At 38.8% G+C, this 26,457-nt stretch overlaps 2 protein-coding genes across 2 annotated transcripts in view; both read left to right on the top strand.

The window, feature by feature from the left end:
* Window positions 1-21,860, top strand: part of LOC123877768 — a 30,139-nt gene extending 8,279 nt beyond the window's left edge. The window contains exons 3-10 of the mRNA XM_045924644.1: window positions 7,499-7,701; window positions 10,032-10,159; window positions 10,816-11,066; window positions 18,682-18,846; window positions 19,215-19,347; window positions 19,910-20,092; window positions 20,904-21,042; window positions 21,617-21,860. Of these exons, the coding sequence (XP_045780600.1) occupies window positions 7,499-7,701; window positions 10,032-10,159; window positions 10,816-11,066; window positions 18,682-18,846; window positions 19,215-19,347; window positions 19,910-20,092; window positions 20,904-21,042; window positions 21,617-21,756 (1,342 nt within the window). The 3' untranslated portion in view covers window positions 21,757-21,860. The remainder of the gene's footprint in view (window positions 1-7,498; window positions 7,702-10,031; window positions 10,160-10,815; window positions 11,067-18,681; window positions 18,847-19,214; window positions 19,348-19,909; window positions 20,093-20,903; window positions 21,043-21,616) is intronic.
* A 667-nt stretch (window positions 21,861-22,527) lies between these two features.
* Window positions 22,528-23,800, top strand: LOC123877483. The gene has a single exon (XM_045924282.1). The coding sequence runs from the start codon at window positions 22,778-22,780 to the stop codon at window positions 23,558-23,560; it is 783 nt and encodes a 260-aa protein (XP_045780238.1). The 5' UTR covers window positions 22,528-22,777; the 3' UTR covers window positions 23,561-23,800.
* The last annotated feature ends 2,657 nt before the right edge of the window (window positions 23,801-26,457 follow it).

Genomic DNA, 26,457 nt, shown 5'->3' with positions numbered 1-26,457 from the left:
ACCCTTCTCAGTTATATGATGAAAGACGATCATCTAAATAAAGCAGGTAAAGGGCTTGGTAAAGGGATATTAATTGAAGTCCTTATGTATACTTTTTTTTTTCTTCTCTCGTCTGGCTTTACACTGATTAGCCAATGTCAAGTTTGTAGTTATTTACAAGTTAGGAAAACTATATGTATAAGTATGGACTTCGTCTGTGCCGGCGCCCGCCGACATACACGCGGCGCCCCTTTAGAGCGCTTCTCAGTCAGTTCCTCGGTCAGTTCCACCACCAATAAACACCAGCGGGACACAAAAACCGGCCACTTCTAACAAAAAAACACTCCAAAAAGTCACAACACGCGCGCCAGCAAACGCCACCACAGACAAAGTCCGTTCTTATGTCTAATGTAAGGTTATTTTTAAAAATTGATTTGAGTTGTCAAAATATAAAATTATTAATTTACCTAATGCAGGTAGTTTGATAAAATCGATATTTGGCTCATTCGATGTCATACAATCTGTTGCTAGGCGGCCATCAAGATTGAACTTGCATAAATACGGGTGTTTCGAAGGTTTTAGTTTAGTCTCCTTCTGAGATTCGGAGCGATATCGCATTGATTGAAGTAAAAGAAATGGAGTATTTTAAAATATATTTATTAGTAAAATAAATAATACATTAGCAATGGCATAAATTATTATGATAATTTACTATGAGTATTCTTATTACCTAACTGTTATATTACATTTTGTACAAATTACTTATTATTTTACACTATTGACTGGTGATTAAATGCCGATTCAAAACTTATAAGTTAATAGTTTCCTTATAGTATAAAAATAAGCAGTGGCGTGCATGGTTTAAAGCCAGGGCAGGCATTTAGATAGGAACCTATTTACTGGTGTCACAGTCTTCGTTGCTGAGAGCCGTGAAGCCAACCTTTCCCTAGAGTTTTCTTTTTCTTAGGACAGTACCTAATGCGGTGGCTTCCCAGATTCTTCCACATAATTTATTGGCAGATCAATGAAAAATTCTTTTTCTTCTTCTAGTGTCATCTGCTATCAGAGGTTGGCAACCATTAAGGCTAACTGCTGCCCTAAACAGTGACCTTGTACTATTTGATATTCACCATGATATTTCCAAAATTACGGTCACAGAGAACTCTTTTTAACTTCGTAAAGGCATTTCTAGCCTGTTCAATAAGGTACCATATTTCCAGACTGTGGTCGCTGGTCGGAGGTTTACAATGAATAGCAATTGAATTATTACCAACTAGCTGTGCCCGCGACTTCGTTCGCGTGGAATAGTGACTTTTCGCGCTTTATATAGCCACGGACGCTCAGGCGCGAGGCGCCGTGATTCTTTAAATTGACATAACTTTTTTATTTATGAACCGATTGACATGAAATAAACACTAAATCCTAAGTGAAGCTTACTACAATATATTAGTGAAAACCGTATCTAAATCGAATAAGCCGTTTCTGAGATTAGCGTGCACAAACACACAGACAAACAGACAAACAGACAAAAAAAAAATTAATTACAATTTCGGGTTCGGCATCGATATAATAACAACCCCTGCTACTTTTTTTTTATATATTTCCATTGTACAGACACCACTTTTCTACAATTTTATTATATGTATATATATAGATAAGCAGTGCTTATGTGCCTCTCCTGCACGCCACTGAAAATGAGGTAATAATTTATCCTTTGTAGATAGTGGCAGCTTGCCCCACCACCTGCACAGCTGGGCCAGCCTTGATGAGGCCATTACGAACATTTCGGCCGACTTTTTCCTGGAAAAATAAATAAATAGTATTAGTAGGTATATGACTTAGGTCTTAGACCAAGATCCTATTAAAGTTCTCTGTTTCTCCCAATTTTATATTAGGACCTTTTAAAAAATTAAACAGTTCCCCAAAACCCGGGGACGAAATCGTGGACATCATTTATTTATTTAGAGATCATCTCTACCAAATCCATACTAATATTATAAATGCGAAAGTGTGTCTGTCTGTCTGTCTGCTACCTTTTCACGGCCCAGCAGTTTAACCGATTCTGACGAAATTTGGTACAGGATCAGCTTATATCCCGGGGACATAGGCTACTTTTTATCCCGGAAATTCAAAGAGTTCCCACGGGACTCCTAAAGACCCATCCGCTTAACCGATTTGTATGAAATTTGGTACCGTGACTTACGTCCCTGTGATTGATATAGGTAATTTTTAATCAAACGGTTCCCACGGGATCTTTAAAAAAATAAATCCACGCGGACGAAGTCGCAGGCATCCTCTAGTTACTTATAATTTAATATAAAAATTCCACGTGAGTGAAGCTGCGGCGCGGCCGCTAGTTATATGGAAGATGTACTTACAATTCTTTTGAATAACTTCCATTTAGGGCTTGGGGCTCCAGAAACCGCGGTCAAAGCCATCATGCAAGCGCACACGAAGAACAAAACCTTGGCGAAGTTCATGTTGATTGATTGTTTTTAATTTATTTATTACTAAATATTAAACCCCAAATGAGCGCTTGAAACGATGTGACGAGTCCTGAAACATAACTCTTTATATATTAGGTGGAACTTACAAACTTAAATATGCGGTTGCGAAAATTGAACTGTGAAGAATTGTGAACTTATTGCTATTAAGATAAGAGTCTTGTAATCGGTGATGTAGGATAGTGGCAGTAATAATATATTGGTTTATTGATAACGGTACGGTCCGGAGTCTGGAGGGAACTCCCTCAGTTTGTGGTAAAAGTGATTATATTTTGTGTAAATATACTTATGACAATTAAAACGGTTCTTAAAATATTTTGGGTTTATTATTTGTGATGGATTTTATGGTAATACCCGACTATGACGTCAAAGTCAATAAATACCATTATCCGATTTCAAATATTGAGAATGATGACGAAATCGTTTTGAGGATGCTTTATCATGTCATCCTCGCTTCATCCTATTTTTTGAAAATCCCGTCGGCAAAAATCCTATGTTACAAACTCACCAAGTAAGAAACAATATCCATGCTCATCCGTTGCTCCGTTGCGGCGTGATTGAAGGACAAACCATTCAAAGTCAAAGTCAAAGTCAAAATCATTTATTCAAAGTAGGTACAATTGTACTCCTTTTGATGGTCGAAATTGTTAAATTTGTACGATATAGTGGTGATAATTAATTACGTAACTTATAACTAAAGCTACGAGGGTTCCAAACGCGCCCATGTCTGAGAAGAGCCCACAACAAACTCAGCCACAACAACGATTAAATAGATACACCTTAAAGAATCTCGTAGGAAATCATTGATTTTCCAGGATAAGACGAAGCCTATCTCCCCGGAATGTAAGCTAGCTCTGTAGCCATCACAATCGGTTAAACTGTTGAGCCATGAAAATGTAGCAGACAGACAGACGGACAGACACACTTTCGCAATCATAATATTAAAGTACTAGCTGATGCCCGCAGCTTCGCCCGCGCGGATCGGTCAGATCCCCTGCAGCATCAGGATTGAGGAGTTGGACTCCAAATTTTTTATGAAACAATGTCGCAAAGTTCCTCTATCGATTAAAAAAGAAATGACGCAAATCGGTTCAGAAATCTCGGAGATTTCGGTGTACATAGGTAGAAAAACACAACTCCCTTTTTGAAAGTCGGTTAAAAAAGTAGCCTATGTTACTCCCTGGTCAATTCTCTACTTGTCTGTGAAAATCCCGTCAAAATCGATTCAACCGTTCCCAAGATTAGCCTTTTCAAACAGACAGGCAGACAGACAAAAATTTAAAAACGTGTGATTCGGTTATAGTATCGTTCAAATAACCATATGACCTTAATATGCGGTAGTTATTTCGAAATTACAGACAGACACTCCAATTTTATTTATTAGTATAGATGGATATAGACCGCAGTGATTATGCTTATCAACCCCCAATCTAGTTGACATTATAATAAGTAAACATTGATACAATTTCATCCATAATTTTATTTAAAGACTTTCTCCTTTCTTATTTTTAAACGCTAAAATTTCACGCCTGTCAAATTTTTACAATATGCCTGAACTTTGCCCCTTAGCGAATAGCGCATGTCACGAAGCGTAACGTGTAACATGTAACATTGTGTAACATTATGTTCCGCGTTACATAAATGAAGATGTCGATGGTTATCTCTTTAATTGACTGATCAATGTTTGTTTCCGACAGCTAGTTCACGACAGTTGAACGGAAACTTGTAACGAAATGTCGAGGCTTCAACACTGGCAGGCGTCAAATGTTATGGGTAACATTTGACGCCTGCCAATAAACTCTCGGTTTTTATCCTGAATCAACATCTGTCAAATATCAGACTAGGGTTGACGGGTATTTATTTTTTAAAAATCCCGTGGGAACTCTATGATTTGCCGGGATAAAAAGTAACCTGTGTGCTAATCCAGGGTATAATCTATCTCTATTCTAAATTTCAGGCAATTCTGTCCAGTAGTTTTTGCGTGAAGGAGTAACAAACATACACACACACATACACACATACCTACACACACACAAACTTTCGCGTTTATAATATTAAGTGTGATTAGTGCGGTGGTAGAGTCCCAAACGTGGGAGTTACCTACTATAGTTAGATATACTATATAAATTTTTAATTTTAAGTTTTACCAATTTTTCACACTTTCTTTTATATGACAGTATAAAATAAATTATGATTAATATGCAATATGATCATGGCGTAGGGAACAGGTAAGTAGTTATAATTTTCTGTATAATTTCAAAATTATACGATTTTCGAACAAAACGTGGACCCAATCACTTGACGTTCACATTCGATACGAAACGAGTTTTCGATAAAGAATGCAGTTAGGGTTGGCAACAACGCCTTTTTATTTTTTTTCAAATTAAACTTTTTAATTGACTGACATCGATTAATCGGTGGCAGTAGGTGATAGCACAGTGGTTAAGATGTCAGCCAATTTGGAGGGTCTGGGGTTCGATTCCGAACTGAAAGCTACACCATCGCTGAGCTCTGTGCGTTTTAAGCGATTAAAACATCACTTGCTTTAAAGGTGAAGAAAACATTGTTAGAAAACCTGCATGTCTGCGACTTTCCCTAATGTTATAATGTTCTCAAAGGTTTCTTAAAATTCAGATACAGGTTAACCATTGACTGCAATGTCACCCTGGTGGTAAGTGATGATGCAGTGAGTTAGACTCAGATGAGACCCGCGCTCAGTAGTGGGCTGGCAATGAGTCAAGAGGATGATAATATTGAACTAGAGTAGAACGCAACTCTATAACTACCTACGAGTAAAAGGAAAAACTTGTTGATAGACGGACTGACCGAAGGAAGGATTTTTGGAAATTCAACACAAGAAAGGCTGGACTACTCCGACTAGTATACGCATAAGAGAAACTGTCTGATTAATATATTATTAAGGTACATTCTATTAAGGGACATTCAAGCTAGTCTGTCTAGCTTTCAAATTAGTAACGTGGATATCCAATTTCTTAGGAAAGGATTTTTAAAAACTCCAGCCAAGCAAAGCCGGGACTAAATAAATAAATTACCTACATGATTTATGAACGTATGAATATTCTTTTGTACACTACAAAATGAATACAGAAAAACACATACAAAGCAAAACAATTAAACGATATCTATAGTAGACAACCCTAATTCCCGCAGACGGTGCGACGGCGGATCACTTTCACTCAAAAAAAAAAACTAGCCCTTGCTTGTGACGAAATACTTGTTTATTACTCACACTTGCTTACTTACACTTACTTATCACATATTAGGTAATGCAGTTTCACTTATCAAACACTCCTTTCATCGGGTGTCTTCCATGAGTTTTACGGTTTACCTTAAGAGGGCTCTCTCCGTCACTCGTTTCATACAATCGTAGTTCCAATTTCATTTGAATATTAAGCAACCAAAGTCCATGAAATTTTGCAGACATATTCTCGAAACTAATATCTATGTCTGTGGTTTTCCAGATTTCCGTTAAAATATTCGGTTTCAAAGTTACTCGGTCAAAATTCACATACAAATCTTTGAGCCCCTGTAATTTTAAAACTACATATTTTTAGAAAAATCTAAAACACCACAAGCACAGATAAATTAATTAGTTTCAAATGAAATTGGGACTACGATTGTATGGAGTAAGTGATGGAGAGAGCCTTGTTAATATAAAGAGAAGAACATAACCCTAGCGCGATCCTTAGTACTCTCCATACAAACTTAGATTAATTCTCATTTGAAACTTTAAACCTACAAAAATGATTTTTTTTTCTGTAAAATTCAGAAATCTGGAAAACCACATAAACAGATATTCGTTTTTAGAACGCGTCTACAACATTGAGATTCAAGTGAGAATCAAACTACTTTGTATGGAAAGCGCTGAAGAGCGGGTTAGAGTTACTCTAGTATTTTGTACTATGATGTCTATCCCATAGTTAAATCGACCATCAGTGAAAGCGTACAGAAAATCAGCATCCAAATTCCAGATCCATACATAATATTATAATAATGCGCAAATGTGTCTGTCTGTCTGCTACCTTTTCAGAACCCATCCGTATAATCGACTTTGACGTGTTTTAACTAGAAAACTTTTACTAGGCAGGTAAGTATATCTTTGTAACTATCATTACTTTACCTACTAATTACTTATAGTTTTTATTAATTGAAAATCTTGTGTACCAAAGAACATACTTATTATCTTATATCCCATCATTATAGAAGTCATTCATAAATACCTGGTAGGTACTTGTTTTAAAACAATACAATACCAGTTACCACAGACTCATTTACAGTCCTACGTGAACAGAAATTTCAAAAAACTTTGATAATAGAATCATAGATGAGAAAAAGTTTCATCATTTATGGTTATGCTTATTATGTTGATTCGTGGGATCTTGACTCTATAATATTAACACAGATGAACTCTACATTCCTTGACACTCAAAGTCGGATGGGACGGCCATCCGACACAAACGGAGAGAGATCAGGCGCAAGAACAATAGTATTACGCGCTCTCTGAGGCAAGAGGTTTAACACCGGCCAATTTCCCATTTTCAAGCTGCTACATTAATTAAGAAACTAGCTTGTGCCCGCAACTTTGTCCACATGGAATACACGAAACCCCTATTGGGTAAGGGGGTAACCCCTTATTGATTAAATTTTAGATCATATCATAATGATAGATCAGTCAGTCGTCAGTCAGTCAATCTACACGAATTTCAAACCCCTATTTTACTCTCAGTGGTTGAATTTTCAAAAATCCTTTCTTAGCCAATGTCTACGTCATAATAGCTATCTGCACGCCAAACAGCCCGATCCGCCCAGTAGGTACAGTAGTTTGAGCCTGTTTGAGCTGTGCGTTGATAGATCAGTCAGTCAGTCAGTCAGCTTTTCCTTTTATGTGTATATAGAAAGAGGAAGATTTTTCGAGTCAAATCACTAAAGGAGCCCGGCCTGTTTCAACTTTCAACCAAAGAATCTATTTAAAAATGATGTTTTTTCGTCCCCAGGTTAATATCACTAGAGATCACACCTCGCCCGGAGTTACAATGCGAAGCGGTGGCGTGGAGACTGGTGGGGCTACTCGGAGGCGAGCAGGGCTCTGGTCTGAGGCCCAGGACCTCTCGGCTGGCCAACGCGTTGCTACACTACAGCCCTGAGGCGAGAGATGCTGTGGATAACAGACGGAGGCAGCTGGATGCTGCTGTACAAGGTAGTTACTTATTTCATCGGTTCAGTCAGGCCATTTCTATTCAGATTATTTGTTACCTACTGCGGTACCCCGAGAGAAATATCGGCGGCGCGCTTCTTCAACGGCACTTGCGTACCAGTCTTATCTTTGAGAGAGAAAGAGAGATATCTCTAAATGTATAAAAGGAAAAGCTGACTGACTGACTGACAGAATAATCTATCAACGCACAGCTCAACTACTGGACGGATCGGGCTGTTTGGCATGTAGGTGTAAAAAGTTATTTAATCCTTTCATATTCATCCGCTATGAATATGAAAGGATTTATGAAAATTCAACTCCTTAGGGGTTAAATAAGATTTTGAAATTTGTGTAGTCCACGCGTATGAAGTCGCAGGCATAAGTTAGTAAGTTTTATCTTAATAATAGTTAGTTAAAGAAATTATGAGGATTGCATCCAAAATGAATGTGTGAACTAAGGCGTATGGAAATAATGTAATGTATAGAAGGATAAGTAGTATATTGTAAAACTCCCGATATTTATGCGGTCAGTTGTAGAAAGAATAATGGATTTCAAAATAACCGTCTGACCCGAGTGGATTGCTTTTAGGAATCACAATTTCAATTAGCGTGGTTTAAAGTTAAAATATTTGTAGCAACAACATTGCAGCGTTGGTCAATATTATAAACCTTGAAAACATTTTTGCGCCATACATTTTATTTGCAATTGTCCAAATCTGTACTTGTAAAAGTAACGTAAGATTTTGAAATTGTCGTGGAGGATCGAATTATAAAAGTGCAAGATGCGTTTTTTTGTGACAAAATCGCATATAAATGAAATCTATAAAATAATATTATCAACACTGGGTTTTTTAAAACGTTACCATAAAAAATTCAAATACAAGTACCAATTTACTGGTACAAATAAGCGGCGTAAGACAATTTCCTTCATGATTTTAAGCTTATTTCGTGGTTTAACGACATTTTACATTGTAGATAAGGGGTAAATACTTGAGGGCTCTCTCCGTCACTCGTTTCATACAATCGTAGTTCCAATTTCATTTGAATCTTAAGCAACCAAAGTCCATGAAATTTTGCAGACATATTCTAGAAACTAATATCTATGTCTGTGGTTTTACAGATTTCTGTTAAAATATTCGGTTTCAAAGTTACGCGGTCTTAAAAATTTTCATACAAACCCTTGAGCCCCTGTAATTTTAAAACTACATAATTTTAGAAAAATCTAAAACACCACAGACACAGATATTAGTTTCTAGAATATGTCTGCAAAATTTCATGGACTTTGGTTGCTTAATATTCAAATGAAATTGGAACTACGATTGTATGAAACGAGTGACGGAGAGAGCCCTGTTAACTGCCGATATTTCGACTCAGTTGCATGAGTGTGTCTCGGCACAGCAGTGCTGCGAGAGATGAGTTTCGAGTTGTCATGTCAACCTCGAGTTTTTTCCACAGACCGCCACTAAATGCCTTTTAGTAATACCTATGCAGATTCGCAAACACCAGAATTTCAATCGTGAGGATGGCTTTATTATAGCGAATATGTGGAATCCAATAGTAGAATTGTTATTAGGTACGCAATTGTTTTTCCATAATGGCGCATTAGGTACATATTAAAATCCGTAAAATGATTTCGGCCATGTAAATCAAGGTTGTTATAATATTATGCATCATAAACATAATCTCGGGTTTTGACCGCGACGGACGGACCGACGGGTGGAAGTACGCTTAATGCGTAATTTCCTCAAAAAACGGATGGAAATAAAGCTAAACAGGGGAAATATTAATGGTGTTATTTCCTTTTTTTCTTTGTCTTTGATGCCAATTCGATTGTATCTACACAAATCTATATGCATATTATAATCTAATCTATACGCTGAGGATCCCTTGCCGAATTGATGTTATATAATATGTGTGTTATGGCCTATGACCAATGTTCAATGCAAATTAGAGGGGTGTTATAGGGCTCCCGCCCGCCTTATCATGATCAACCTATTGCTGACCCACTACTGGGCACAGATCTTCTCTTAGAATGAGAAGGGTTTAGGCCATAGTCTGCCACGCGGACCCATTTGCAGACTTCACAAACCTTTGAGAACATCATGTAGAACTCTCAGGCATGCAGGTTTCCTCACGATGTTTTCCTTTACCGTTAAAGCAAGTTGCTTAAAACGCACATAACTGAAAAGATAGAGGTGCGTGCCCGGGATCGAACCCCCTACTTCCGATTAGGAGCCGCACGTTCTAACCACTAGACTATCACAGCTATCCCGCCCGCCTTATGCGGGTCGGTAATTGTGGTGTAGACGTTTATGGTATTTAATTTGTCTCAGGTCTCGGCACTCATGGCCTGACGGCAGACTCGTCAGGGACGCTCATCTCCCTGCACGTGGCCATGAAGAACGAGCTCCAGCGGCACGTGGAGGTGTACAAGCAGGCGCTGCATAAGCTGGAGGAGCTGGTAAGAATCAAGGAACTTTCTAATTATTAGAACTATCAAAGCTGTCCTATCTATCCGATTTCTATTCTTCTTTTCTTTCTTTCTTTCCAAACTGGCCTCTAAGCAATAAGGCCGCCTTTGCACACAATTGTTTTTTCTGTTTTCTCCTTTCTGTGTTGTGTTCCTTTACATGTGATTTTGTGTGCAATATAGTGTTCAATCTATCTATCTATCTATCTGGCGGGCAGCGGTATAGAATACCGAAAGTAGAAACATTCTACAAATAGATGGATTAGGCAATAAGATACTTTAAATACATAATTAGTACCCTACATTATAAATCTGTATAGCCTCGATAGCTCATCGGTTGAGGAGTGGACAGAATTCCGCAAGGTCGGCGGTTCAAACCCCCCCCGTGACACTATTATCGTACCTATTCCTAGCACAAGCTTTACGCTTAATTGGAGGGGAAAGGGGAGTATTCCGGGTAAAGTTGAGTATTCCGCGTAAAGGGAGACGGGTTCCAAAATACTTCGCTAACGTCTAACACATGAGTTCAGACGACAAACATTTTATTTATCATGGATATCACACACGATAGTTTAAACGCTGAAATAGGATTATATTACTTAAGTATATGAAGATTGTTTTATATCGTTATGAATTTTTGCCAACAGTCACCCGTGACAGTCAACCAAGACCCAGCATCCTCATCCCACCAGCGGCTCCTGGCGCTATCACACGCTGACGTCGAACGGCGTCTTATCGACAACAAGGGTCTCCTCACTATTGTCGATAAGCCAGCGTTGAGGCAGCTGCCAACACTGGTCGCGTCGTTGGCCGCTAGAGTAGAGAGCGACAAGGCCGTGCTGGCGTGCGTTGGGCAGATCAAGAGGAGTGACCCAACGTTGGACTTGAGTGATACCAGGTTAGTGACTGAGTCACGTTAAGGCAGCTGCCAACACTGGTCGTGTCGTTGGCCGCTAGAGTGGAGAGTGACAAGGCTGTCCTGGCGTGCGTCGGGCAGATCAAGAGGAGTGACCCAACGTTGGACTTGAGTGATACCAGGTTAGTGATTGACTCTCGTTGAGGCAGCTGCCAACACTGGTCGTGTCGTTGGCCGCTAGAGTGGAGAGTGACAAGGCTGTCCTGGCGTGCGTCGGGCAGATCAAGAGGAGTGACCCAACGTTGGACTTGAGTGATACCAGGGTAGTGATTGACTCTCGTTGAGGCAGCTGCCAACACTGGTAGCGTCGTTGGCCGCCAGAGTGGAGAGTTACAAGGCCATAAAATCTGCCATTTTGATTTTATAAGACTTTTATGCATGATGACTTAGGTATCATTTATAAAATTCGGTTGAGCCGTTGAGTAGTAGACATAGGAACGGACATAGTTACTTTCATAGGCAGATTGAACACATAACCCTCCTTTGGGTTTCACCGCAGTCGGGTAAAATATGCAGTGTTTGCCAAAACCTAGCCTAGATATTGTTATTTAGTAACATGTTAGTAGTCATACTAACTAACAATGTTAACGTTTGACCTGTCTAATTAAAAGGGGGTCATTGTCCCGGAAACCACGCCGTTATGCCATTATGCAGTTACATATTATTTGCTTTTGTTCTTTTAAGAAAGAGGGAGTTTGCAGTGCAGACTTTTTGCTAATGTAATAGGTATAATTTAGTTTTCCTTTGTTTACTTAAAAGGTAAAGAAGTAGCTTTTCGTTAAAATACATTAGAGGCGATACTATATGATTATACGGGCCCATATAACCTTGTTTCCTAACTGACAATGAAATCATGATACGATGACAATATAGCCTATGTCACTCGGACCTTTACAACGAATCAATTGACACCTCATTCTATAAATCGGCCCAGTAGTTTAGGCGGTACGGTGGAACACACAGAAACTGGATACAAACATAGGCTGCTAAAATCATAACGCTTCCTTTTCGCTTTGCCGTAGTCGGGTAATAAATCAATTCCAGGAGGTATAAAGCAAATTGCGTCGCTTACGGGTTTGTTTCTTTTATAAAATAAAATAGTGAGCAAACGACCAAGCGCCAATGAACATTTGCAGCACCAAAGAAACTGATATGTTACCGGCCTTTCAGAATTTTTCCAAGAATTTCCAAGAACTTTCAGTTTCTCCGGGAAGGTTTCAAATAGATTCTGTAGGGATGTCTAGAGAATTTTTTTACATAATCCGATCGAGAGATTGGGGCAGAAGATTAAGATTTGGGGGAGATCCTAGAAAGTTGTATCTTTAAGTTTAGGGAATCCCTTAAAGAATAAGTAGATAACTAACGCAAAACGACGAAGTTTCAAATTGATTTGCAAACATTTTAACGTGTCTAGAGCGTTTAAAATATCATTTTTTTTTTTTTTTTTTTTTTTTTTTTTTTTTTTTTTTTTTTTTTTTTTATTTGATACTTATACATGGGTTACATATCAAGATTGAGATTGAGATTCCTACCTTCTGCACTAGGAAATACCTGTATTGCAGAAGGTAGGAGTACAAAGTTTACTACAAGTACTTGTGTTTGTTTGTGTGGGCGTGTGTGTGTGTGTGTGTGTGTGCGGTGTGTATGCTCGCGCGCTATTTCTTGACTATTAAAATATTTTCTGTTTCGTCATAGCCCTTAGCTACCAGCCAGCTTTTAACTGCTCTGGTTAGATCGAATTTATTTATTCTGCTTATGTTGATACCTTTGCTAACCCTGTTAAATATATTATATGCATATGATGAGCGAAATTCGAATTGTGTTCCAGCAAAGCATGTATTTGTAAAATGTGTAGGGAGTTTGATTACTCTTTTGCTATTGTTTATAGTGCAAGGATCAATTTTAGAGTGGAAGCGCAAAATTATTGAACATAAGTATTGTTGTCGGACATTAAGTACATTGCATTCTTTATATAAATCATCAGTGGGATATCTAAATGGTTTTTTAAAAATAGTTTTAAGTAAAGTTCTGTGAGCGCGTTCTAGCCGCAACATAAAAGTTTTGCCAGCCCCACCCCATGCACATATGCAATAGGTCATAATCGAAAGACATAGTGACTTGTAGACCATCATAGTTGTTTCGATAGGGGCAATATCTCTTAGATTCCTAAATAATGGGATTTCCCCTTCCTCTCTCAAAGATAAGGTAAGATAACATCTCGTGCATCCTATGAGGAATTGAAATCATTTTTCACGGAAATTTACTTATATTATTATTTTGAATGCATTGCATAACATACGTTCGAGATTACTCCCAAGGTTGATAATAAAACTTTTTATTCATTTTTATTACCCGACTGCGGCAAAGCCAAAAGGAAGGGTTATGATTTTAGCAGTCTATGTATTTATGTATGTGTGTATGTTTGTATCCAGATTCTGTGTGTTCCACCGTAGCGCCTAAACTACTGGGCCGATTTTGATGAATGAGGTGTCAATCGATTCACCGTAAAAGTCCGGGTGACATAGGCTATATCTTATACGAAAAACTAACCTAACGGACCTAACCTAACGGATGTTACATGAAAAAAAGTGGGGACCTCCAATTTTTTTTTTTTGATATTGTATCTAGTGGGGTGTCAAATGAAAGAGGAGAAAATTCTGAGTTCATAAATATAAACGTACTACAATATTAAAATATACCAAGCGACAGAAAAACAATTTTATTTTACTATAATATTTCAGCGTTTATTAAGACGATCGCAGTCGGGTTTCAGTTTTCAACTTTATCTTTTTCCCATAAAGTTAGTTAGTTAGTTAGGTGACACCTATTTAATTAATTATATCGTTCTAACTTACATTCATGGAATAAATGTATAAATCTAAATCTTTTCACGTCTAATAGTGGTAACAAATACTTTTGAACGTTCTAAAAAACTTTAAACAAGTGTAAATTAAAAATTTATAACACCTCCGACAAGTGAAGGTTACAGTAACTAGAAAAGACCGAAAAGACCTGATAACTTTCAAACGGCTGAACCGATTTTCTTGGACTATTCCGCGCCTACGATCCAAAGTATCTAAGTTTTCCAAAACATCATTTTCAAATAAATAATTATGTATTTAGGCAACGTCCATCTTTCAGCTTGACATTTGTCAATTGACATAATATTATGAACCTAACGGTTATGTAACCTTCTTTTCTACAAAAAAACTAGAAAAGAGCTGATAACTCTTAAACGGCTGCACCAATTTTTTTGGATTATAGCTAAGAACACTCTCGATCAAGCCACCTTTCAAACAAAAAAAAGTAAATTAAAATCGGTTCATTCGTTTAGGCGCTACGATGCCTCAGACAGATACACAGATACACACGTCAAACTTATAACACCCCTCTTTTTGGGTCGGGGGTTAAAAAAGAAAAGTTTAATTAAGTCTGAGATGCAAAGTATCGTTATACCGAATAGCTGTTATTTGTGGAGATACCCTGAAAGCCTTAAAAGCAATATCAATAAACTTTAAAAGCAATCTCAATATTGACAAAGTTATGCATCAGTCATGATAGATTGCTTTGATTGATTTCACCGTTACATAACTGTGCTGTGGGCGACAGCATACCTGTATTGAGAGGTTTTTTCAATCAATAGTTACATAATATTCCATATTATTATACTAGGTAATAGGCAAGTATTTGTACTTACTGTAACGCTCATTTTTAGAGTTCCGTACCTCAAAATGAAAACGGAACCCTTATAGGACCACTTTGTTGTAGTTGTAGTTGCAAAAGAATCGATGCGTTTGTGCGTTTGGCAGTCCACGGAATACATTTTTTGCTGTTTGTTTGCTCGCTACTTTTAGGGTTCCGCGCCTTAAAACGAAAAACGGAACCCCTATAGGATACTTTGTTGTCTGTCTGTCTATCTGTCTGTTTGTCTGTCCGTCCGTCCGTCGTGTTTGTCAAGAAAACTTATAGGGTAGTTCGCGTTGAGCTAGATTCTAGAATCATGAAATTGGGCATATAGGTAGGTCTTATAGCACAAGCAAAAGGAATAAATCCGAAAACCGTGAATCATTTAAAAGGTTACATCATTAAAAAAAAATTAAAATGTGTTTAAATTTTCAAAGTAAGATAACTATACCAAATGGGGTATCATATTATGAAAGGGCTCTACCGGTCCATTCTAAAACAGATTTTTATTTATTTTTAATTTTTATGCTAGTTATTGATTTGTCGTGCAGTGTCGAAAAAAATACTCGAGTACGGAACCCTCGGTGCGCGAGTTCGACTCGCACTTAGCCGGGTTTTTTATTAAAAAAAAACTCGAGTGACAAGTTTTGCCTGCTCATAATTGGAGGGTCAGGCAACTTTTCTAATGGTGTTCACAGTTCACACTCATGAATCAATGATGTAACCACACCTGTTTATTGGATAACAGTGTAAGTAACGGATGCAGGCCGTAATTTCCACTCGTTACTTGAACGTTTCCGTTTTGGTGAAATTACAGGTTTGTTGATTTATCTGCCTTTTTATAATGGGCTATAAAGATAAGCTGTTTTATTGATGATAGCATTTTTACTTCACTTTTATAACTTTAACTACCGAACGTTATTTTGCGGAAGTCCATGATATACAAGAACCAAAAGCTTAATTTGCTATAATCCGCCAACCTGCGAAATCTGTATGGTGCAACATGCAGCATGCGACATGCACCGCCCGCCCTCCCACTAATAAACATGCAGGAAAAGCCAGGCGGGCGGCGCATTCCGCATGCTGCATGTTGCACCATACTGCAGATTTCGTTGGTTGGCGGATTTGGTTTTGGGTCAACATTCTACACCGAATACCAAAATTTCAGGGAGGCCTGTGACACGCAGACAGACAGACGGACAGACAGACACTAGAGTGACATTAATGGGGCTCCATTTTTACTCTTTGGGTACGAAACCCAAAAAATAAATTTGAACGTATAACGTTTACTAGAGGATGCCCGCGAATTTATCCGCGTGGATTTAGGTTTTTAAAGATCCCGGGGGAACTGTTGGATTTTCCGGGATAAAAAGTTGCCTAAGTCAATTATATAGGGACGCAAATTGCATACAAATCGGTTAAACGGATGGGTCTTTAGGAATCCCGCGGGAACTCTTTGATTTCCCGGGATAAAAAGTAGCCTATGTCCGTCCCCGGGATATAAGCCAACCCTGTACCAAATTTCGTCATAATCGGTTAAACTGTTGGGCCATGAAAGGGTAGCAGACAGACAGACACACTTTCGCATTTATAATATTAGTATGGATATGGATAAGGATTATGACATAGGACTATGATTAGCTAGTTTCATTGTAAGCGCGGGTATAGCAAATCGGATACCGGGAGGGCATTCCACATCAAAGTAAATCGTAAACGCAAAACAAAGCCCCATAAATCTTAAACCACAATGAAATTAGCTCCGAGACATTATTTTATTCGAATGGCAACTCTGTGGATTTCTCCGCATTCAGCCAACAATGGTTATTTACGCACGCGTGTTTAAACTGTTTGTGTGAAATGAACGAAACGAAAGCTTTTCCCAAAGTTTAGCAATCATACAGTTGGAAATCATGCAGTTATTGAATCGTCAAAATAATCTACCACTGGTTCGGAATGCCGTTCCTACCGAGAACCAGCAAGAAACTCGGCGGTTGCTCTTTTTAAGTATGGAAAATGAAGATAGGATTCTATGAGCTTTAAAACAAAATTCTACAGTACTTACAATGTAATATCTACCTATTGAATTTTGGATGGGTGTAGAAAATTGTAAAAGCGGGAAAATCAATAAAATAAAAACAAGTCAAGGCGAACACGTTGGACGAGTAGGGAAAACTGGTGCAAAATATTCTTGAGATAGATTGTAGAAAGAAATTGCTAAACTGGATACATCTAGCATTTCTAACGAGTTACGAGTACCTAAACAGAAAAGTTGAGTTTCTTTTTACGCGCAATATTTACGTTTTTTAACCCCCGACCCAAAAAGAGGGGAGTTATAAGTTTGACGTGTGTATCTGTCTGTAGCATCGTAGCTCCTAAACTAATAACCCATTTTAATTTAGTTTTTTTTTGTTTGAAAGATGGCTTGATCGAGAGTGTTCTTAGCTATAATCCAAGAAAATCGGTTGAGCCGTTTGAAAGTTACCAGTTCTTTTCTAGTTACTGTAACCTTCACTTGTCGGGGGTGTTATAAATTTTTAATTTACACTTGTATTTAACTAACCTATCTAAACTACTAGGTATATTTTGTGAATCTGAAGAAATGTTTCGAATAAGAACGAAAAGAGATTTTTTCACTCGATAGACAACCTACTACCATACTTACCCTTTTTACTCGATTTTCCATACAAACGTTTCACGTCTATTATTATATTGTATTGTATTTTCTGTTCAAAATCTAAAACTAATCCAGATATCGATTTATCTCTCCATTCTATGTTCTAATTCTATTCTGTTCCTACTTCATATTTTCTAGAAATAATCATATTATGTTTTGTCACTAGACAATGCCGGAGCTATGAGAAAAACCATAATATTATACCTACTTTTATGATTAATTTGAGCTTTCTTTTTCGGTATAACTTACATTTAATGAACAAGATCAATTAACTCAAATGTGACATAATTAGCTCCTCAATTACGCTGAAGCACTTACATAACAACTTTCATCTCATGAGAAAGATGATATTATGATTATTTATCCTTTGTTCCAAGTGGTTTCGTTAGACAAATTAGCACTTCCCATTGTTCAAGATTCTAATTATTGTCATTGTTTTATTTGAATTACTGTGTGTTAGCGGTTAGTTCAGACTGGACGGACGTAAACGCGCGGTTTTAACTTTCGTAGACAGGGTAGGGTATTATCTTGGTTAAACAAAATTAGTTTATCAGTTTTTGAATTATGAAATTTGAAAAAAAAAGTTTTTGAATATTCCTGACCCTTGAATGAAGACGCGGAAACATTTAGAAGTTTTCTTATTTTAATTAATAGACTAGCGCTTGGCTGCAATCAGACTGCTGGCAAGTGATGCTAAGCCTATAATATACCTACTTCTTAACTTTTCGGAGTTATGTGCATTTTTAAGCAAATTCAATATCACTTGCTTTAACGGTAAAGGAAAATATCGTGAGGAAACTTCCATGCTTTAGAGTTCTCCATAATGTTCTTAAAGGTGCGTGAAGTCTGCCAAATCGCAATTGGCCAGCGTGGTGGCCGTCCTTCTCATTCTGAGAGGAGGCTCAACACTGAGCCAGCAATAGGTTCATGAAGATGATGATGATTGCTGTGCAAAGCCGCTCAAATGTTTCATTACAAAACTCGGTATCAATGATGATCAAACCTTGATCCACCTGCAGTCTGTTTCTGCTCTTATTCTGTTGCCTGGTAGAGATCTCTAAGTAGCGATAAGGCCACCTTTTGTATTCTTCTTCTGTCTGTGTTTTTTTAGTGCTTTACTGCTATCCTTCATGTGGTGGTACAAATAAAAAGTATAAATAAAGTAATAGAAGTTATTTATTCGAAGTTTTTATGATTTTAACTAGATTTTTTGTGTTTATTTGTCAATTATCATTTCAGGCCAGTGGCTGGTGTGCTCATGAGCTACTCGCGTGGCTGTGCGGCGGTGTTGTCGCAGATGAACGAGGCTCCGATAGTAGTGGAGACTACTCCTCGATCGCCCACCGACTCCGCCAGCGACGGCTACCATTCAGACAGCGATGACTCTCATCAACACCCAGACAGGTAACTTCTTTTGCTTTACACGTTTTTTGTTCACGTTTACACGTTTGTTGTTTGGCACGCGCTGGCTCTCTCTCTGTAAAGTCAATTATGGGTCTGGCGGGAGGCTTCGGCCGTGGCTAGTTACCCCCTAGCGGCAAAGCCGTGCCGTTAAGCAATTTAGCGTTCCGATACGATGCCGCGTAGAAACCAAAGGGGTATGGGTTTCATAAAAACTGCCATACCCCTTCCAGGTTAGCCCGCTTCCATCTTAGACTGCATCATCACTTACCATTAGGTGAGATTGCAGTCGAAGGCTTGTTTGTATCTGAAAAAAAAATGCATTTTGTATTAGGTAGGTACTTCTAAGGCCAATGCTAAACATGTTTCAGAAGCAAGTTGGTGTCTCAATACGCGGCAGTGTGGTCACGAGCCGCGGACGAGGTGTTGCCAGCGTTGGCCGCCTTAGACCAACTGAAGCCAACGCCCAATCTCAAATATAAGATAGTCTTCTCTATTGTTGTCGTAAGTTCTCATTTTTATCGTTGTATCGCCGCAGACTTTGCGGATGTCCATGATATACAAGGAACCATAAGCTTAATTTGCTGTAATCCGCCGAAACAAACAAATCTGTATGGTGAAACAAGCATCATGCGATATACACCGCCCGCCCTCAGAATGCTAAACATGTGGGAAAAGCAAGCAACCAAGCAAGGAATACGCACTACCACCACGAAGCACCACATAAATCTCCTAAAACACACTTTACGAACATTTCGCTCCGACACCGGAACACCCTGAGAAATATATAATAGTGTGGTGTTATAAGTTTGACGTTTGTATTTGTGTATCTGTCTGTGGCATCGTAGCTCCTTAACTAATTAAACGATTTTAATTTAGTTTTTTTTGTTTGAAAGGTGGCTTGATCGAGAGTGTTCTGAGATATAATTCAAGAAAATCGGTTCAACCGTTTGAAAGTTATCAGCTCTTTTCTACTTATTACTGTAACATTCAACTGTCGGGGGTGTTATAAATTTTTAATATACTCTTGTAAATGCAGTAAAATTTTCTATGAACATCCTTTCAGTTATCCTTCCGAGCAGCTATCAGTCTACGAGACAAGCGGCTGAACGAAGTAAAGTCTCTATTGGGATGCGACTCGGACGACACGCCTGGTGCCTCAGGCTTTGTGGCCGCGGCTATGAGGCTGCTCCGGAACACTGCGCACACTTTCCCACTGGGGGACGCCGAGAGGACTGTTGTTAACCAGGTATATCCAATGAAAAGCGTAACCGCCGAGTTTCTTGCTGGTTCTTCTCGGTAGGAATGACATTCCGAACCAGTGGTCATTCCGAACCAGTGGTAGATGCTTTTGCGATTCAAAAGTACTTGTTTGAATAAAAAAAAAATTTTTTTTTTGAAATGAAGTGAAATAGCTGTATTAGTGAAGTAGTCGCAGGGCGCCGCTGACACCAGACAGTCTTATGCCGCCTGAATCCAGTGGCTTCCTTGATTCGTTTGATCTCGTCTGTACATCTAGTCAGGGTCTGCCAACGCTGCGCTTCCCAGTGTGATATACCCATTCTTGGGGTCCCAACATTTGTTGATTTTTCGAACTATGTGCTCTGCCCATTACCGCTATAGTTTTGCAACTTGTTGAGCTATGTCAATTGTCAGCTACTCCGGTTCTCCTACAGATCGTCTAATTTCTGATTTGATCCCGTAGAAAAACTCCAAGCATAGCTCTCTCCATCTCCCGATGGAGAGAGCTATGCTTGGAGATCTCTGTCTGTCTGTCTGTCCACTGGCTTTTAACGGCCCAACAGTTTAACCGATTTTGATGTTTGGTACAGAGCTTACATCCCGGGGACGGACATAAGCTACTTTTTATCACGGGAATCTCAAAGGATAACCGATTTGTATGTTTGGTACAGAGGTAGCTTGCGTCCTGGAAATTGACATAGGCAACTTTTTATCCCGGAAAAGCAAAGACCTCCCACGGGGTTTTTCAAAATACCTAAATCGAGGCAGACGAAGTCGTGGGCATCATCTAGTTTTATATTACATATATTCATTTACAGGTAGTGAGTACCCTGCGCGAGTACCCGTGCCTGGCGTCGTGCGCAGCTCTGCACGCCCTGGTGGCGTCCGCGTGCCGCGCCGCCTGGGCGCTCAGTCTGCACTCACCTCCTCTGCGCATTGATACCGACTTCACACCTGGTAAATATATCCCCGTGCCCTGATACAATAGTGGTTAAGGTGACCGGCAGGTCGGGGTTCGATACCCTGATTTAACTGACAGTTTTGAGTTCAGTTGAACGCGGATGGGGAAGTATCTGAGAGCCCTAAACCCTACCATAGTTTGATTAATAATGAAAAGGAGTAACAACCCTCAACAATGGCGAATACAACATAGGGTGAGATAGTTCATCATCATCGACCCATCCTATCGTCGGCAGACTATTGAGCTCAGATCTCCTCTCAGAACGAGAAGGGTTAGGCCAAAGTGCACCACGGTGCAGGCTAAATGCGGATTGGCAGACTTCACACATTCTTGAGGACAGTATGGAGAACTCTTAGGCATGCAGGTTTCCTCACAATGTTTTGTTCATAGTTAAAACAAATTATATTTAATTGCTAAAGACGCACATGACTCCGAAAAGTTAGAGGAGCGTGCCCAAGACCGAACCTCCGACCTCCTGAATCAGAGGCAAACGTCTTGAACACTAGGCTATCATGGCTCAAACTGCTTTATTTTTACTGTATTAAACTCATCAATTTTATTGTATTTCAGTGGTAATGAACCCAGAGAAGCACGTGCGATACTCGCTGGGCGACTCCCGCGAGCGGCGCTCCGACCTCATCAAGTCCTTCGTGTGGCCGGCGCTCATGGACGGCAACCGATGCGTCTTCAGGGCTGTAGTGCTCACCTGAACTGACTCTAGGGAGGTCATCCACGCCGACTTGACATCGGCGCCAAGTTGCCAGCCTATCAATATTCTACAGGATATATCGATCTGGTTCAAATCTTTCGTACTACATTACTAAAACTGTTTATAATTTTCATTCCATTCTGTTGTACAAAATATTTTAAGATAGATAATGTAAAATTGGTACATTATTGGAGATACTACCTCCAAAAATATATTTATTTCAAGAGGTTGAATTTGAGAGGTTCGGAATTTAAAAAAAAAATAAGTAAGTAAGTAAATCACAATTTTGAGACAGTGATAATATGACATTGTATGTATTAAAACTTGTAAGTTTTTACAATTTATTTCAGTAATTTATTATTTTGTTATTTTTATTGATTCTTATGTAAGATTACAGTTTTATTATAAGTATAGATAGTAAATATAAATAAGTAAATTATTTTGATAGTTTTATTTGAATTATCCTTTCCACAAATCATCGGATCTGTGTTAGACTTTTGAACACGACTATTGAATTTTTCTTTCGGTAAAAATCCACAAAACCTATATTTACTCACACGCATGTACCTACTTTGAGGAAATTTTCACGCAAAAAGATTAAAGAATTTTATAATCAATGCAAAAACTTTCGAAGGGACTCGAACAAAAATAATAATCTACGCAAAAGTGACTAAGTAATTTGAAAAACAATACAATGATTCATGTAATCTGTCGAAAGTTATCCGTTTATCAGATACTAACTAGATAAAATTGCACTTGAACAATATAAACTGTAACCTCGATACAGTGACAGTTTATTACAATCAATTCTTTGTGTTTGAAGAAGCAAATTATTACAAAACCAAAATAACTGAGAATTTTTAGTAGTTAATTTAACTAACCAAGGACATTAAATAAAGATAGACGGAGTTCTAAACATCGTTTTACAAAAAGTGAAGCTTCTTACGTTCTATTTTTCCATCGTTTTACGCAAGACGTACCGTACCTACTTCAGTTTTTGCTCAAGAAATTAAACCAACAAAATGAGCTATCCACCACCTTACGGACCCCCACCACCACCATATTACGGACCAGGATGGCGTCCACCGCACCCTCCAAGCCATTCTGGAACAGGACCTCAACAACCCAACTTATCAGGATCTACATCACAGCACCAACCAGACTACGGTCAAGCAACTCACCAACCTTACCCTTATGGATACCCTTATTATGTGCCCGGAGCTGTTATGATGCCATTCCCAGTAGGACCACCTCCAGATCCAAGCAATCCTACTTACATAACCAACATAATCTACCAAGGAGAAACTTCCAACCCACCATCTACCGAACAAGTCCAAATATCTGAAACTGACGGGGACTATGATTGGGTACCAACTACTTCCACTACAGCGAATAATTTGACAGGCAAAGCGGTGATTGGAGGACATGAAGGATGGGATGGGAGTCCCTTATGGGTTATCCGAGCTTGGCATAACGGGGATTTGTTACCAGGAAAGTTATCAGTAAGGCATAATGCAGCGTCAGTAATGTACAATGGGAAGGAAATACCTGTTCAGAAAATTGATGTTTTGTGCGCGAAGCCAGAAAGTTTGAGATGGGTCCCAGCGTCGAATGGAAGCGTACCTCCTGGTGCTATTCCTGGTGGAAGAACTTCTACTGGAGAAACTCTATACGTTGGAAGAGCAAGACATCAGCTGTCGGTGACACCAGGAAAGATCCACCCAAGTCACGGTTCTTGTTATATAGGTTTCGGCGGCGCAGAAGTCGCTCATAAGATGTACGACGTACTTTGCCGCGTAAGTTAAATTGCTTCGGAAGTCCACAGATATGAACTCGTTAAGTTTACAAGTTTGTTAAGTGTTGGAATAAGTTGTGAAGTTATGTGTAGATTCAATATGATTTTAATGGATTTGTACTAGAAATGTTTTAAAGACGTATTAAGTTTGTTTAAAACATTACGAGGTCTAGTAGTTAGTAGATCTTGTCAGTTTGAGTTACAGTCTTTTCCTGAAATTGGAAACTTGCAAGATTGTTGCGACCATTTTTAACCGACTTCAAAAAAGGAGGAGGTTCTAAATTCGTCGGAATCTTTTTTTTTTAAGAAATTGGAAATCATGTTTAAGCTACGCTGCTGCTAACGTATTATAAAATTATCTACAACAAATGATAAATAGGCAACTGGTGATAATATTTATCGTCCTAATGTACCTACTTTTAGATAACGCCGATACATAATGTAATTTTGATGAAAACACATTTTTTTTAAACTAGTTTAAACCACACCAATACTCAAAACTTACCAATAAGAAATCATAAACCATTATTGTTCCAACGTTGAAACGCCATTGGTAGAAAAATAAAAAGGTGTACAGAATGCTGAATTTTTCATTTTATTTTCCTTGTAATATAGTTGAAATGCTGAAAGCCACTTGAAATCGGTTTATCAGTTTTGGAGCCATGTTATCATTTATCAATTATCACAGACTAGATGATGCGACTCCGTTGCGTGGATTTAGGTTTATTAAAATCCCGTGGGAACTCTTTCCTTTTCCGGGATAAAAAGTTACCTATGTTCATCCCTGGGATGCAAGCTAATGCTTGACTTACCAAATTTCATTAAAATCGGTTCAGCGGATGAGCCGTGAAAACGTAGCACACAGACAGACTGACACACTTTCGCATTTATAATATTAAAAATAAATATATAAGTAAATAAGTATGGAGGATGGTGCAGTTTTAGATGCAGAGGACGATAGAAATAGAGTATAGATATAAATAGGTACTTTACGGTAGGTGGATACAAGTCAGTCTCCAGCTTTAGACTAAAGTTTAAGAATCTGCGTCCATTTAAGTGGTGATGTCACTCAATTATGTACGCGTCTGGTATATTCACAGACATGACACATCTTATGGTGGTTTATCATGGTGTGGAATAAACCACGAGCTCTAAATCAAAGCAGAGGGACTGAATCTGATAGATCATTTCAAATCTCTCAGAGACTGAAACCCTTCTTCTTCTCTCTGGGCTGGTTTCCGCACTTAAAGGACTGTAACCCTATGTATAGTGTGCGCAAAACGCCATCGGCATAAAGGTCTATATTTCTTGTGGATGCAAGGGTGTCGAAGCGAAAAGCTCCTCGGTTTCTTGTATTTTTTTTTAAGTTGCCTGCAATCTCACCCGGTGGTAAGTGATGATGCAGTCTATGATGGAAGCGGGCTAACCTGGAAGTTGTATGGCAGTATCCATACTCCTTTGGTTTTAACATGGCATCGTTAAGCTAAATCACTTGGCGGCACGGCTTTGGCGATAGAGTGGTAACTAGCCACGGCCGAAGCCACCAGACCAGACCAGAGATTTAGAAATAACTAGCTGACGCCCGCGACTTCGTCCGCGTGGATTTAGATTTTTCGAAATCCCGTGGGAACTCTTTGGTTTTCCGGGATAAAAAGTAGCCTATGTGCTAATCCAGGATATTATCTATCTCCATTCCGAATTTCAGCCAAATCCGTCCAGTAGTTTTTGCGTGAAGGAGTAACAAACATACACACACACACACACACATACAAACTTTCGCCTTTATAATATTAGTGTGATAAAATTCCAAATCCTGCCGGGAATAGAACCCGGGATCTCCGACTAATAAGACCACAGCGCTTCCATTGCGCCAAGGGGTCCTCATCATTGATTTCGTTATAATCTGGTAGATATTTACTAAAATATTTCAATGACCCTGCAAAAGTAGCGAATTGAATATTGAGGGGTAGGTAATTGGGCGCGCGTTTGACGGTAATTGCGTTAATTAAGCTAACCAAGATTGACGGATCGGAATTCAGTTAAAACCGTATCTTTGGCTCTTCATTGATTTCATTATCACCAGCCATAGGCCATATTATAAATGCGAAAGTGTTCGTTTGTTGGTTTGATGGTAGGTTTATCCTTCAATCAAAGCAACGGAGAAACGGATCAACGTGATTTTTTTACTATACCTGGGTATAGTTAAAGATCTAGTGAGTGACATAGGCTACTTTTTGTCTCGGAAATTCAAAGAGTTTCCACGGGATTTTATAAAACCTAAATCCACGCGGACGAAGACGCAGGCACCAGTTAGTTTCAGTAAAAAGCAGAAACTGACTAATTTTCATTGGCTGACAGACTAGGGCTCATCATATTATAGTATATCCAAGATCATTATCATGATCATAGTGGAAAATAAGCTTAAAACGCACATTAACACCGAAAAATTAGAGTGGTACCCGGGATTGAACCCCGGACTGCCCGATTTGGAGGCGGACGGGTTAGGCTGTCACGGCTCGCACATAACACCAGAGCAATATCAATTAAGCTAATTAAGCCATTCATTCTGCACATTGCTTTAAAGTGCCTCGCGAACAGCACTGCTCTAAACTAAACGATGTTGGATTATTTCTTATTGAAATACTAATCACACTAATATTATAAAGGCTAAAGTTTGTGTGTATGTGCGTGTGTGTGTATGTTTGTTACACCTTCACGCAAAATCTACTAGACGGATTGGGCTGTTTAGAATGGAGATAGATTATACATTGGATTAGCACATAGGCTACTTTTTATCCCGGAAAATCAATGAGTTCCCACGAGATTTTTAAAAAAACCTACATCCACGCGAACGAAATCGCGGGCATCAGTTAGTGTATTATAATTAGTATGTATTAGGGTATAGAT

Source organism: Maniola jurtina, chromosome 24 (genome assembly GCF_905333055.1).
Source record: "Maniola jurtina chromosome 24, ilManJurt1.1, whole genome shotgun sequence".
In the NCBI taxonomy this organism is placed as follows: Eukaryota; Metazoa; Arthropoda; class Insecta; order Lepidoptera; family Nymphalidae; genus Maniola; species Maniola jurtina.
Note: the sequence above shows the minus strand (reverse complement) of the source record. Positions and strands in the feature narration are given on the sequence as shown.